General features: G+C 43.1%; 1 protein-coding gene across 1 annotated transcript; it reads right to left on the reverse strand.

Moving 5' to 3' along the window:
* Positions 1 to 11,863: 11,863 nt before the first annotated feature.
* slitrk4 (SLIT and NTRK-like family, member 4) lies at positions 11,864 to 15,646 on the reverse strand. The gene is made up of 3 exons (XM_034180868.1): positions 15,597 to 15,646; positions 15,514 to 15,566; positions 11,864 to 14,920 (listed from the first exon to the last, which is right to left on the reverse strand). The coding sequence occupies exon 3, from the start codon at positions 14,876 to 14,878 to the stop codon at positions 12,287 to 12,289; it is 2,592 nt and encodes an 863-aa protein (XP_034036759.1). The 5' UTR covers positions 14,879 to 14,920; positions 15,514 to 15,566; positions 15,597 to 15,646; the 3' UTR covers positions 11,864 to 12,286.
* Positions 15,647 to 16,011: the final 365 nt, after the last annotated feature.

The following is a 16,011-nucleotide window of genomic DNA, read 5'->3' on the forward strand; positions in this document are numbered from 1 at the left end:
GTTGGAATATCACTTGGAGATACAGATATATAGAGGTGATTAAATTTTAGAGTAGTTTGGTTCAAGGTCAAAGGCCAAGGACAACATGCTCCAAGAAACACCTGTTTTTGTGTATCTCCAAAACTAAGGAGCCTATATAGATTATCTAAAGCATATATTGATCAGGAAAGGATGAATGACTTCATAATGAAGTCACACAGAAATCATGTGATGAAGTCATACACAGTCAAAAACTTCATGATAAACATATTGTATTTTCCAGAGTATAAATCATGTTTTTATTTATTTAACTAGTATGGGAGGGCCTACAACTTATATTCCAGTGTTACTTAATACAGAAAAATCACACATTAGTTATTAAGATTAATGAAGGTAATTATAACTAGTGTGTTGCTCATAGGGATCCATGGGCTCGAGATTGGGTAGTGCTTACAAAATAGGTAGCTGACATTTTTCAAGGGTGGTAATAAATTATGCAAAGTTTCTATAATTAGTTGAAATGGCGTTGTTATATGGCTGGGGGGGCCTGGCTGCCGGTTTGTTTCTGTCTTTTGGTTTTCCTCCCAGGTGGCGTGCGTTTGGGACTGAGTGGCTGTGTTGCTGAGGCTGTCAGGACCTCACCCTGATCACCTGACTCACAGCTGTGGTGCATCTGGATGGATTGGAACATGTTGGCATTTAAGACTGGAGTGCACAGTGTGTATTTGCCAGAGACTCGACCTTGTGACCAGACGGGTGAGATCGTCATCTCGGGAGCCATCTCATCAGCAGCGGATGCTGAGAACGTCCAGGTTTGATGCACAGTCTGTGAAAGAGGAGGGGGTGAGGTTTCACGCTCGTCAGCACACTTCCTGAGACTCGGTTGTTGCGGCCACCTGGGGGGTGTCGGCGGGGTCCTTGGGTCCGAAACAGCTTCTGGCTCCGGACCGTTAGCGCTGCTGGGAGCGCACCACGCCAGGCCGCACCTTTTTGTTATTATATTATCACTGTTATGTATTAAATTCAGTTAGCCTTTGTACCGTGCTCTGCTTATTTCATACTGGGTCCTTCAAACGCTGGTCGGTTCTCCGAGCTGCGTCCGACACATAACAGTAGTCTCTGGCCAAACATCACGGACCCAGCGGTAGCACAGACGGTAACGCGCCGGGAAGATGGCAGCAGACGTTCAGTGGTTATCCGGATCAGTTGCGGGTGCTCTCCGCCCGGAAGGTGCGTGTTTGAGAACCCATTACTGGATACTGATTTGTGCTCTCTTGCAGCCATGTTCCTGTGTTGTGCCTTATCCGTGGGTCGTGGTGGAGTGTGACTGGCGACGGCTTCGCGTCACACTCCGACCGGATAAGAGGTTTAAACGGGAGCTGCAAGAGTGCGTTTGTAATGGGTTCACGCGCACGGCGGAGCTCTGTTAGCACGGGTCGCTGGGCTTCCTGTGTTACAGTCGTAGCCCCGTTTCCCCGGATAAAGGTAACTACTGCGTCTGTTGTTTCAGCTCCGGCGTTATTTAGTTGAGCACATTTTGGTTGTGTGTTGCACTCAGCTGCGCACATAAAAGCAGCTCGTTTGTTTTTTCTGTCGCCAAAGGGGTTTTTTCATTTTTAGCACTCTGGCTCCCCCTTGTGGTGACTGAATCACGTTACCGTCAAGCTCTTGAGTAGGAACAGGTGTGTTCCATTTGGTTGAGCTTGACGGTATAACTCACTGATTTGTTTTGTGTTAGTTCATTTTGTGTGGGTGTTGTTTGAGTTGGTTTTTGTGTGGGATTTTATTTTTTTGTTTTCCGCTATTTGTCTGGGGTTGTGACCCTGCAGCCTGTCTGAAAAAGAACAACAAAAGACAAAAAAAAAAAAAAAAAAAAAAAAGGGGACCCAAACAACTGTGTGTTGGTCTGTTTGTTTTTCCTTTTATTTTTTTTGTTTCACTTCCCCAGGGTTAGATGGAACGGTCCCCTGGGGGGTGATGGGGTGGTACTTGGGTTGTTTTTTCTCTTTTTGTTTTTTGTTATGCCCTCTCTTCTCCTCTGACTCCAGCCGGGTGTGCCGTGGTGTCGGCATTGCTGGAGGGGTGCAGTTGGGTTGTGCTGGGCGTTTCCCAGGTAGCCTCTGCACCCGGGAGGGAAGGGGGGGGGTTTGGGGTATCTTTTTGTTTTCCCCCCCCCCCCAGTTTCCGCCCTCAGGGTTTGACTGTGGTGTCCTCTGGGGGGGGAAAGGGCTGTAGACCCATCTAGCCATGGACGGCCGGGGCTGGGTCCGTTGGTCATGAGGGGAGGCGTCTCCTGGGGTTGACGAGTGGTCCTCTGGGAGGCGCTGGTAGTCCCCGTGGGTGACGTTGGATCCCAGAGGGACCTCGGTCGTGGTTATTACTCCTGGAGCTGGCGGGAGGCCCTCTGGGGGGTGTTGGTCCCTACATGTCGTTTGGGGGGGGAGGAGGGGGGGGTGTTGTAGCATTTTTGTTTGTGAGCTCAAGTTTGGGTTTTTCTTTTCTCCCCTTCCCTGGGGTTTGATGGAACGGTCCCCTGGGGAGGGGGGGGTGTTTTGGTTGTTTGTGTTTTGTTTTATGACTAATTACACATGTTTGGATAAAGGCTGACCGCACAGGTGTAGGAACTCCTGGCCACACCTGTGCTAAGAGACTGTCAGAAACAAGGGCAAAGATGCAGCCAGTTCAACCAGTCTGTTGGAGGATGAACGCGGACACGGTTTCCAGCCATGGTCCCTGGAGGGGGGTGTTTCTCCTGGGCCAGGTGTGTGTGGTCGCCGGGAGGCTTCCCGTGAGGGTGGGGTACTGTTATATGGCTGGGGGGGCCTGGCTGCCGGTTTGTTTCTGTCTTTTGGTTTTCCTCCCAGGTGGCGTGCGTTTGGGACTGAGTGGCTGTGTTGCTGAGGCTGTCAGGACCTCACCCTGATCACCTGCGACTCGTCAGGACTCACAGCTGTGGTGCATCTGGATGGATTGGAACATGTTGGCATTTAAGACTGGAGTGCACAGTGTGTATTTGCCAGAGACTCGACCTTGTGACCAGACGGGTGAGATCGTCATCTCGGGAGCCATCTCATCAGCAGCGGATGCTGAGAACGTCCAGGTTTGATGCACAGTCTGTGAAAGAGGAGGGGGTGAGGTTTCACGCTCGTCAGCACACTTCCTGAGACTCGGTTGTTGCGGCCACCTGGGGGGTGTCGGCGGGGTCCTTGGGTCCGAAACAGCTTCTGGCTCCGGACCGTTAGCGCTGCTGGGAGCGCACCACGCCAGGCCGCACCTTTTTGTTATTATATTATCACTGTTATGTATTAAATTCAGTTAGCCTTTGTACCGTGCTCTGCTTATTTCATACTGGGTCCTTCAAACGCTGGTCGGTTCTCCGAGCTGCGTCCGACACATAACAGGCGTGTGAGTCCAGAATGGTTTAGAACCTTAGACTTCAACAGTTTTTAGAACTTAACCCTTTTTTTCCTCTGTCAATTATGTAAGTTTTTAAATGTTAATTTACTGTCTTAATGTATTTATAAATTGTTTAGGTTCTTTTTATTATGTACACACTTTTGATATTATTGTTTTGTTATTATTATCAGTATTATTAACATTATTTTATTTTATTATTACTTCTATTTTGTCATTTGATTTTTTAAATGGGCCATAATGGAAATAAGTGTTTTCACTTTCTTGTGTCATCCATATATTACTAACATACTGTATTTATAAATACATCATGTACTTACATTGAACTTACTAAATAAATTCATGCATACACGCACGTGTGCACTCACGCTTTTAATATAAAGATGATTTACTGTCCCCTGCTGGAAAGCTGTGTGAGTCCAGAATGTCATTATTAACGTCCATTGTTCAGTGTTATTAGCTAATATTTGTAGTTTCTCGAAAAAATAGTAGTCCTGTCAATGTTCCGTTTTGGCAGAATTCACACCAAAAATACCCAAGCATACCAAACAGCAAATTTCAACTCTCTTCAGTTTGTCCATGATCACAATTATGTGCATGGACACACGCACACACACATGCAGAGCTTTTTTTACACACCCACTACCAGAGACAGTGGCAGAAAACATCAAATGCAGTACAGTTTTCATTCATGGTAACGGCAACATGACACTTGGCTAAACTGACTAAACCAATTGAATTACAAAAACACAATGCATCAGTAACACTAACACCACTGTTAAACTATCATGAACCACAATAACAACATTTAAAACCCAAAACCCCATACTCCCATGTGCATTGCAGTACAATGTCCATTGGTCACTGCTGTTAGCTAATATCCCTAATTTCTCCAAAACCTTTAGTCCTATCAGCTCTCCAGTTTTGCAGCATTCATCCTTGAACCAAAATACGAGGGTAGGCTGAAAAGTTCTAAAGCTCCCCATGAAGGAGTAATGCATTAACTGCATTATAGTGAGCCTTAGAACTTTTCAGCGTACCCTCGTACATAAGTATAACCAAATGTCAAATGTCAGCTCTCCCTAGTTTCACTGTGATCAAAGTCATACATATGCACACACATCTACGCACACAGAGGCCACTTGGCTATTATATAGATGACTACATAAATAGGATTATAAATTAAATTAATCATTAAATTAAAAAGTTGATAATACAGAAAAAAGTGGGGGGGTGCATTCCAGTGTGACTTATATATGAGTTTCTCCTCTTCAAGAGGAAATGTTTACTCTGGAAAATACAGTATGTGTATTTACTTGTTCATTTATATTGTGGTACGTAGAGCACAGAGCAATGCATTTTATTGCCTTTTTATTACATTGCCATTTCAGCTGCACATGGTTTGAGTTGATTTCAAGTGTATTCCATTAGGTAAAAGCATTAAGAAATAGAACTAGAAGAACAGTGTAATAAATCTGTCTTGAAGAAAGTGTCCTCTAAAACTCAGTAATCATGTATGGAGAGAAGTGAGAGGAGGCACAAAAACACTAAGAGACAACTCTGACAATATAACCTTCAGGTGACTGTGACTGGGGCAGTTTTTAAGTGATGCTTCGCCAGTCATAGCTTCAGCATTTAAAATCTGAAAACCTAAATGGGTGCCACATTTTGTTTTTATTTGACACCCGAACAGGTCTTTGTCTTTTGACTGGTGGATTGTATGTCACATGACATTTGTCCCACTCCATGGGTGATGTCACTAGCATGCAGTTTTGATACTATCCATGCATTTATCTCTCGTCTGTTTCATACTATGCCTTTCCGTAAAAATGCTAAAACCAGCAGCCACAGTATTCACAGGGGACAACTTTAGGAGCTGCTGAAGCACTGTCGGATTAACAATTGGACAATTTCTTGTTGTGATTTCTTGCTGGATCTAATAAAGCAGAGGTGGGTTTCCACACACGCTGCTAAAATCTCCTCAGGTTCTCGCTCTCTTCAGTGATGGACAAGCTGCTGGGTTTGGTTCCTACTCTGAGAAGAAACACATCTCTTATATCAAGTCAAATATATCCTTAATAAAATAACATGACTGACAGCAGCTGTCGAGGTGCTGTCAGATGGACTGGACAAGTTCTTTTGCTAAATTTAGGAAGGTAGGTGCCCCCCCCCCCCACACACACATCTTCAGTCCTCAGCAGCTCGGACTCAGCTGCCAGGCAAAGTGAACTGCTCTGAGAAGCAACACCTAACATTGTGTAAAGTATCAAATGATGCAGATCAATTTAGTTGTCATATACAACAAACAATGAATGTTTTCCATTCCTGCAATGGAAGGAATATTTTCATTTGTTGAAAGAGGGAACATACCGTTCAAAGAGGTATCAGCATTAATGGATGGTATGTTTCATCTTTCAACTCGTGCAGATATTCTTACATACATCTTCAACCCCTTATCCGGGATCAGGTCACGGGGAAATATACTTACATTGCACTCATAAACATTCATTATTTGTATATGATCTATTATATGCTTTGATACACATTTACAATAACAAATTGTAAATCACAAAATATGTATAGCCCTGCGGTGGCCGTTCAGGACCACAATATGTCCTGAGCCAGAAACTGCAGAAAGCACAGATGAAAAAAAAGTATTTACATCAATTCAACAACAGGCCATTGCATCAAATACTGTTGGGCAAATTAAAAAAAAAAATGTGTGCAAGCAAATATTGCAGCACATACGTATGCCAGTCTAATTTGATAACATGTCTGCCACAAATTCACACAATGCACGCAAACAGTAATAACAACACCATGGAAGTACTCACAAAACAAAAAGAGGCTTCTGCCTGGAGGACTTTAACTGACAGTTCAGTGCACTACGGCGCTCCACTCTTTGTCTTTCCCTGAGGGGTATTTCACCAAAACAAGGCAGTGGATTAACTAGGATTTTTGCGTGATCCTGGCTAAATGTCACAAAAGCAGCCAAACATAGTGCACGTTACTATGGAGGCATATCCTGCACAGCAAAAAGCCAGGTTTGGTTAATCTCTCCTAGGCAGCACGGCGGCTTAGTGGTTAGGCACCGTTGCCTCACAGCAAGGAGATTGTGGGATCACTTCCCATTCAGAACATTTCTGTATGGTGTTTGCATGTTTGCGAGGGTTCCGTCCGGGTTCTCAGGCTTCCTCCCGCATCCAAAAACATGCAGGTCTGATCAAGTAGAAACTTTAAATTGTTCATCTGTGTATGTGTTTGTCTGTCTATGTGATTGTGGGATAGACTGGCAAATTTTCAAAAAAAAATCATACCTCGATCAAAAAAGATCAAATTTCTTAAATATCTGAGAACATTTTGTAGGCTGTATCCTTTATTCACTGACAAAGTGTAACCCAGCTCTGATCCAAATTTTTAAATTTTGTGGCCATTTAAATTTCACATTGAAAATCCCTTTTAATGTATATTTTCCATTTTATCTTAATCAAACATGGCCCAGTCACTGTCATATTTGAAAGAGAGGTGCAGACTGGCACTCACTGTGACCCGACAAAGCTTGATCTGGATCTGATCCAGATTGTGGATTTTGTGGACATTTTAAGTTCATATTGAAAAATCCATTTGGCAGAGGTGGGATGAAGTCACTGTCAAGTCATTCTCAAGTCATCAATCTGCAAGTCCCAAGTCGTCTCAAGTCAGCTTGCAAACAATTGGTCATTATGACTTGAGACTTGACTTGGGACTTGCTGATTCATGACTTGAGAGTGACTTGATGGTTACTTTGTCTGACCTATGCTATTTGGTGTACATTTTGCGTCATATCTAAAAAAAAATTTAAAAAAAATACCTCAGTTACTCATTTTTCTGTTTTAAATTTACCTACACCACCAGAATTGGATGGAGGTTTTGTTTGTCTATCTTCCAGTTATCAGTCAGAAACGAAGTGCCAAAAAGGAATGACAAAGTGTGCATAGCAGAGATAACCAATGCTCTGTGAAAATTATCAGAAAAAAAAAAAAAATTAGAAACCGAAAAAGTTGAAAAAACAAAAACTGACACCACAAAAAACCTTCAATTTAAGTGCATGAACTAAATGCATATTCAACATTTAATCACATCTAATTTAGTTAATGAAAAGCCACTATTAACAGGACTTTGACTTTGAAATTTTTTTCGAAGATAAAATTGAATTGGAAACTAGTGTTGGTGGAGGTTTGCGCTCTATGAGTGTGGTGTTCTAGTTTATCATTGTGAATATTGTATTTTAGTATATTACCCATGTGGTAATTGTTAGGGGTGGTGGCCAAGTGGTTAATGCACTTGGTTTCAGTGCAGAAGGTTCCATGTTCAAATCCCACCCCTGCCACATTTCTCCATGTAATGTGGAGCTGCATCAGGAAGGGCATCCGGCGTAAAACCTGTGCCAATTCAACATGCAGATCCACCTTGGATTTGCTGTGGCGACCCCGAGTGCAAACAAGGGAGCAGCCGAAGGGACTTACCTACCCATTTGATAATTGTTAACGTTATTGATAGGTTTCACAAAGAGCTTTTTTAATGGACTTGGCAGATTGATTTGCAAAGGTATTTTTTCAATTAAGACTGTAATAAGGGATATATAGGGTCACGGGAGGCTGGACCATATCCCAGCAGCCACAGGGTGTGAGGTAGGATACACCCCAGACAGGATGCCAGTCTGTCGCACGGCCATATACTGACAAACACATTCACACCCGCACACACACCTACAGTCAATTTAAAGTTTCCAATCCACCCAACCTGCAGGTATTTGGATGTGGGAGGAAGCCAGTGCACTAGGAGGAAACCCAGGCAGGCACAGGGAGAACATGCAACCTCCACATACAACCCCTGGCAAAAATTATGGAATCACCGGCCTCGGAGGATGTTCATTCAGTTGTTTAATTTTGTAGAAAAAAAGCAGATCACAGACATGACAGAAAACTAAAGTCATTTCAAATGGCAACTTTCTGGCTTTAAGAAACACTGTAAGAAATCAAGGAAAAAAGAATGTGGCAGTCAGTAACGGTTACTTTTTTAGACCAAGCAGAGGAAAAAAATATGGAATCACTCAATTCTGAGGAAAAAATTATGGAATCACCCTGTAAATTTTCATCCCCCAAATTAACACCTGCATCAAATCAGATCTGCTCATTGACACTGACCCTATGCCATGACATTGACCCTATGTGTCTTTTTGCAAGGAATGTTTTGCAGTTTTTGCTCTATGGCAAGATGCATTATCATCTTGAAAAATGATTTCATCATCCCCAAACATCCTTTCAATTGTCCAAAATATCAACATAAACTTGTGCATTTATTGATGATGTAATGACAGCCATCTCCCCAGTGCCTTTACCTGACATGCAGCCCCATATCATCAATGACTGTGGAAATTTACATGTTCTCTTCAGGCAGTCATCTTTATAAATCTCATTGGAAAGGCACCAAACAAAAGTTCCAGCATCATCACCTTGCCCAATGCAGATTCGAGATTCATCACTGAATATGACTTTCATCCAGTCATTCACAGTCCACAATTGCTTTTCCTTAGCCCATTGTAACCTTGTTTTTTTTCTGTTTAAGTGTTAATGATGCCTTTCGTTTAGCTTTTCTGTATGTAAATCCCATTTCCTTTAGGCGGTCTCTTACAGTTCGGTCACAGACGTTGACTCCAGTTTCCTCCAGTTTCCTCCCATTCGTTCCTCATTTGTTTTGTTGTACATTTTTCAATTTTTGAGACATATTGCTTTAAGTTTTCTGTCTTGACGCTTTGATGTCTTCCTTGGTCTACCAGTATGTTTGCCTTTAACAACCTTCACATGTTGTTTGTATTTGGTCCAGAGTTTAGACACAGCTGACTGTGAACAACCAAAATCTTTTGCAACATTGCGTGATGATTTACTCTCTTTTAAGAGTTTGATAATCCTCTCCTTTGTTTCAATTGACATCTCTCGTGTTGGAGCCAGGATTCATGTCAGTCCACTTGGTGCAACAGCTCTCCCAGGTGTGTTCACTCCTTTTTAGATGCAGACTAACGAGCAGATCTGATATGATGCAGGTGTTAGTTTTGGGGATGAAAATTTACAGGGTGATTCCATAATTTTTTCCTCAGAATTGAGTGATTCCATATTTTTTTCCTCTGCTTGGTCTAAAAAAGTAACCGTTACTGACTGCCACAATCTTTTTTTCTTGATTTCTTATAGTGTTTCTTAAAGCCAGAAAGTTGCCATTTGAAATGACTTTAGTTTTGTGTCATGTCTGTGATCTGCTTTTTTTCTACAAAATTAAACAACTGAATGAACATCCTCCGAGGCCGGTGATTCCATAATTTTTGCCAGGGGTTGTAGAAAGGCACCAGGTGGGAGGTGATCCCACAAACTTTCATTCTGTCTGGATTGTCTTTAGTGATGTATGAAGGTGGGATGTGTGACATAAGCTGCGTGAAGCCTTGCTTTTGCCTTCATCAGGGATTTATACATTTTACATTTGTGAAATAAACCTCTTGTCAGCATTATTATTCTAATTATTCATTCATTCATTCATTCTTTTTTTTCTTTTTTTTTTTGTTCTGCACCAAACAGTATTTCTTAATGTTTGCAAATGATTTGCAATTTGCAAGACTTTTTTTCTGTAACTATATATTTTTGAGTTGTTTTTTTGTTGTTGTTTTTAATGTATTCATCATTTGCTGGAGTCTTAATTTGGAAGCATTGTAGCCTCCATCCGCAACCAAACAAACCAGTTATATATATCGCATTATCTTAAAAAATAATTAAAAACTGACTCCATGCCTACAGGCATAACAGGCTCTTCTTTCGCACGTTCCTGCAGACATTTATCTTGAAATAAACACACTAATAAAATACATATTATGCTCAAAGGCCCATTATTGTTTGCAGATGAACAAAGTAAATAAATTAGAGTCACCTGAGCTCTCACTTGCCCAACTCCAACTGAGGATTTTTGCAAAGTCAAGTTTGTTGGAGAAAACATGATTGTCATGTCTGAATTTAACACCTGGCTTTCAGCATAATTGCACAAGAAACGGGAAGAGCCCAAAAAAATAAAATAGAGAAATCAACCAATATACAGGAGATTTTTGGCCAATAGAAAATTGTATTTATTATGTTTTCCAACATACATTCTACTCATTTGTAATGTCAATAAACACTCATAGGTTTAACTTAACATACTTTCTAAACAGGGACCAGAATAGATTTGATTAAAAAAAATAAATAAAAATTGAAGTAGACCTTGCCTTGACAATACAACCTCAAATTTAGTAAATGAAAGAAAATTGTTTTGAAGCCATTGCAAGTGACTAGGCATTTGTACGAATATTGCACATGGTGTTTTATGATATGATTCTGTCCAAATCTCACAACCATTTGATGCTCAATTCCCATAACCAAAGATCCATAAACATATCAATGTTTAATGCACATTTATTTTGGTTGCATAATGTTAATAAGAAACCTTTTACAAGATACTGTGGGAGATATAAGAAAAAGGAAACTGCTTTAAACTTCACACACTGTACCAAGCCTCAGCTCGCTGTGCAACACAAAAGGAAACATCACAGATCACATTTGACATCTCTCATTGATCACCTCCAGTGGGGAAAGTTCGTTAGCAAACCGAGAGAAACAAAAATGAAAAAAAAAGCAACTCCAATCACCTGAACAGTCACTTCTGGTAGACTGAATCAGCACTGAGGCTTCAATCTAGTGAGTCCTTTGTCAATAATAGCAATAACTCTTTAAATAATCCTGTGTAGAAAAATAAATTAACTATATTGTTAAATTTTTCACTACGAATTGAGAGCTGATGGGGGTGAATCACTGATTGAATTCCATTAAGGTTTGATATTTCTGGGTTGTAGTCTCTTGATGAAAATGCTTGATTGAATTTGTTGACCGTTTATTTGTTGGTCTCTCCTTGTAATTTACAAACCAGTCCCACAGATACAAATAATGTAAGACTTACAAAATAAATTCCAGGTTACGCTTACATGGCAAGCAGCTTGTAATTTTCTTTTTCTTGGGTTTTCATTTTCAGAAACAATGTCTTCTGACAGTGTACGTGCCATCGAAATGCACCCGAAACGGACAGTAAGAAGCATTTGAAGAGAAACACAACTCCATTCAGACGACACCGTATTTAACATGGCTCTTTACACAAAGAAAACAAGTCATCAATTCATTCCAAAGAGGTTTCCCGTGTGTGGAAAACAGCGGCCTCCCAACACTACTGAGCAGGAATAATCCAGACAAGATGGCAAAGAGTCTGCAGCCGACTCCAGAGATCTTCCCCAAGAACAAAGCAACTAAAAAAAAAAATAGCATCCACTGAGTCACCCTAATCCGAGCCATTTGTGTTGTTTTAGCAAGAGCCGACGACAGCAAGTGCCGCCGTCCAGACCCTTTGATTTGGTTGGAAAAACAACTGGAGAAACAGAACAGTGGGAAAAGAAAAAGTAGCATTTCAATAGCAGCAAAAACACTGTGGCTGTCTGGTTGCTGTGGTGCGGACGCAGGTTTCATACATGTACTAAGAGTATCATTGATTATCCAAAGGTCTGACCGTCAAATACATCCACGCTGGTTCTAGCGATAGCGTCGCGTCATGTAGCCATTTTGTCCATCTCTGCATTGATCATTAAGGATTTCCAGAAGGCACTTTTTCGCTGTGTAAGTGTGGCTACAGAGCAAGTGTTGGGGGAGGGTGTGTGTGTGTGTGAATGATGCGTCTGTGTGTGTGTGCATGAGGGGGAGGGGGGGCTCTAACAGAGAAAGGCAGATGCATTTGGCTGTCAGCCTGCGTGACTTTCAGTGTGAGTGTAATCATTGCACCAAATAAAACAGCGGTCCTACATTTTGCTCAGTGCAGTCTGCTCCTCGAGCACCTGTAGGTAATCAGGCGTTCCTTGGAGCTTGGATTTCAGCTCATAATACTCACTTTTTCTCTGCTCCACCACAATCTTACTGTGGTTTCCGCCTATCAGCGATGACTTCTTCATCTTTTTTTCGAGCATTTTCTCAGGGTAGCGGATTTCATACCCACCCAGCCCTATGCTGCTAAAGTCTCTCTTGCTGTCGAGAAAGTTCTGAATAAACATGCTTGGCTCTCGGTTCGGGAGGAACTCCTCCAGCTCGTCGATCGTGCTCAGGCGTTTGTTGCATTCTATTGTGGAGAGCGGGTCTTTGTCTTTTTCAGAACTGTTTCGGAGGATAATCTTTTGCCTGTGCGAGTCAGCAAACTTGAAGCTGGTGTCCAAATCTGAGGAGCGTCCGATCCCGCATGTGTGGCTTTTGCCGATGTGCTCGATGGTCTGAGGGATGAAAGTCTCGCCTCCCAGGTCGTCTCCCGGGATGGAACCCTTTTTGCCAGATTTGTGGTTGTGTCTGCGGAGATGCAGGGACATGGACCCACATTCCTGATTCCCCAGCCCCTCCTGCCTCCCGACTGGCTTTTTATTCCGCCTCAGCACAAACACCAGAAGGCAGAAGGCCACAAACACAGTCAGGATAAGCACTACGAGGATGCTGAGGATCATGATGGAGAGGGGCACAGGCCCTCCCTGTGGGGCTTTGCCAACACCAGCTGGTGACACAGAGGTCAAGACAGGGGTGGCGCTAGTGAGAATAAACGGCGGCCTTGCAACAAGTTTAGGGCAAAGAATCTCATTTTTCAGGAGTCGCAGCTCAATGTTGGAGAACTGCACAGGGGAGGCACATTTTACCTCTTTAGCAGCCACTCCATCATTTAGCTTCTCCAGCCAGAGTTTGAGGGCAACCAAATCACAGGAACACTCCCAAGGGTTCCCCTCAAGGTCTATCTGGGTCAGTGATCGCAGCTGGTCCAACACACCACTTACGGGAAGGGTCATGAAATGATTGTTTTTCAGATTAAGTCTGGCCAAAGACACACCGGCAAACACGTAGGCAGGGAGACTCCGCAGGACATTGTTGTTGAGATACAGCAGTTGCAGGTTTGGCATGGAGTCAAATGTGCCTGCTAAAATTTCTTTGATGGCGTTGTATTCCAAATATAGGTACTGCAGGTTTGTGAGGCCCAAAAACATCTCTGGGTGTAACTGTTCCAGTTGGTTTCCGTTCAGATACAGTCTCCTCAGGTTAGTGAGGTTAACAAACACACCTTTTTGAACAGTAACAATTTGATTGCTGCCAAGATGCAGCAAATCTAAGCCCTCGAAACCTTGGAAATCTGTCGGGCTAATGTCATGGATGTAATTCCCACTCAGGTGAAGTTTCTTGGCATTTAGGGGTTTGGGAATGAGTTCAGCTAGGTTCTTAATATTCCTCTCCTGACAGCTGACACTGATGCCAAAGTCAGAGGGATGGGCTTTACAGCTGCAGGGCTGTGGGCACAACAACGGAGGGGTTCGTGTCTGAAAGGAAACAATCTGACTATTTCTTCCAAAAGGAGGCAAACCAGCCACAATTCCGTTACCATAAATCTTAGAGGAGTCAGTGGTTTTTGGCGCGTTTGTGGCGATGGGTGCTGCAGTTGTAGGGGACATTTTAGAGGGTGACTGCCCATTTTCAGGCTGTGCAGGTGGCATCCTCACATCAAAGTCACTCCCCATTCCCATCGGACAAAGTTCCTGCTTGTTTGTCTCTTTCAGGAGCCTCCCATACAAGTCACTCGGCGTTTCACATATGGCCTCACCAATAAAAATGTTATACGGCATGTTTTCAAGCCATGCCTTTAGAGGTGCCAAATCACAGGTACAATTCCATGGGTTGTCGTCCAGCTGCAGCTCTACAATCCGTCCTATGTGCTCCAGAACTCCTAAATAAGGAAGTTTCTGGATCCTGTTGCCTCTTATATCCAGGTGTGTGAGAGAGGCGAAGCGAAATATGTTGTCAGGAAGAGCTTGTATGAGATTATCGTTCAGAATCAACACTTTTAGCTTGTGCAGCTTGTTGAATGCTCCCTTTTCAATGTATTTTATCAGGTTGTAATCAGCCTGAAGGTACTCCAAATTTTCTATTCCTTGGAAAGTATCTGCTCGCAGTACTTTTAACTCATTATTGTTCAGGTGAAGCTGTTTCAATGCGCTCATCCCCATGAACGCTCCGCCTTCAATGTTCTGCAGTTTGTTGTTCCCGAGCTGCAGTGACACAGCGTGGGTGAAGTTGAGGAATGAATTTGGGTACAGTATGATTAAGAAGTTGTTCTGGAAGTTCAGGTGGTATAATGACGATGCCGGCGGGATGAGCTGCGTGGGCCGATACACGGTGATCTTTTCACAGTTGACGTACAGCACGTTTTCCACCGACATGCAGGAGCAAGCGCTGCAGGTCTCTGCCATCAAGTCTGAGGCGGAAGGGTCTGCCATCGGAGGTCTGTCCGACAGGGAGGGGGAGGAGATTGAGGAGGAGTGGGAGCCGGAGATGGAAGAAGAAAAGGCTGCCAGTAGGAGTACGAGCAGCATCTCGCCGGTTAGAAATCCTCCCCCAGAAAATCATTTAGTAACCTTTGGAGAGAGAGAAAAAACACAGAGGCGGCACAATCACACACCGACACACGTATGTGCAAACAAACCCAGACACACACACACATGCACAAAGACACCAAACCATAGATTTGGCATTTAATCCCAATATTTAAACTGCTGATGATCAGTGCACTTTTTAAAAAAATAGTTGCAGTGTTTGTTCTTAGCACATCGTGTTCACTTAAAGATGGGTATTGCAGCCAAACCATTTGACCTACAAAACCTGCAAAGCTGCTCAAATAAACATCTCCATCTCAGATTTTCATAGTCAAAATGTGATTTCTAAGACAGCAGCTGGCTGTGGTGTTCCCCTCTTAGCACCTTCAGCATAATCAAAGTCAAATGGCTGCAGTTGGGTCTTTCATGGGGGTCTCATTTTAAGACAGTAGCACTCTTAGCAGCACATTCACATGATTTTAGGAGCAACTGTGAGTGCGCAAGAGCTGGGGCTATTTCCACTGCTGACATATTGAGAGGATTTCAGATTCAGATTAAAGACACAGAATCACTTTTTCCCACCAAAAGATAAGTAATGCATTATTAAAAGTGCATTATCAGTCAATCAGACTTACCCAAAGCAAAGGTGGGAATGACTGCGGCTCCCTCTAGGAATATGGTCAGACATATGTGGACGTGCACAAACCCTCTTCCCAACTGAAGTAAAAGCGCAGACACTTGTCAGGGCGCAACAAGGTTCTCCGGCGCCTACGTCTCCATGCAGGCTCCCGCACGCAAGTGGGGAGCGGGGAGTGCGGCGCAAGGTCCTGTTTCACTCGATCCGTCTCTTACTGACGGGCTCCTCTTCCTTGGAAAATCGCCCCTCTGCTTCTGTCCCCACGGTGGATGTACTACCTCCATGGGAGAGTGCTCATTTGGTTGCAGCGCAGAGACAGAGTGAGAGAGACAGAGGGAGGAGGGAGGGAAAGAAAGAGAGAGAGAGAGAGAGGGAAGAGAGAGAGAAGGGAGAAATGAGCGAGTGAGATAAGGGGAGACAGCTTTCAGAAATCTTGTCTTTGCGTCCGGTGGAACCACGGTGCAAAAAAAGGCGCAAGTTGATCAGTAATGCAGAG

The sequence above is a fragment of the Thalassophryne amazonica genome, chromosome 11 (assembly GCF_902500255.1).
Source record: "Thalassophryne amazonica chromosome 11, fThaAma1.1, whole genome shotgun sequence".
NCBI classification, from domain to species: Eukaryota; Metazoa; Chordata; class Actinopteri; order Batrachoidiformes; family Batrachoididae; genus Thalassophryne; species Thalassophryne amazonica.

Excerpts from the sequence above, each read along its gene's own strand:
- slitrk4 (XM_034180868.1), bottom strand. The coding sequence starts at position 14,878 with ATGCTGCTCGTACTCCTACTGGCAGCCTTTTCTTCTTCCATCTCCGGC.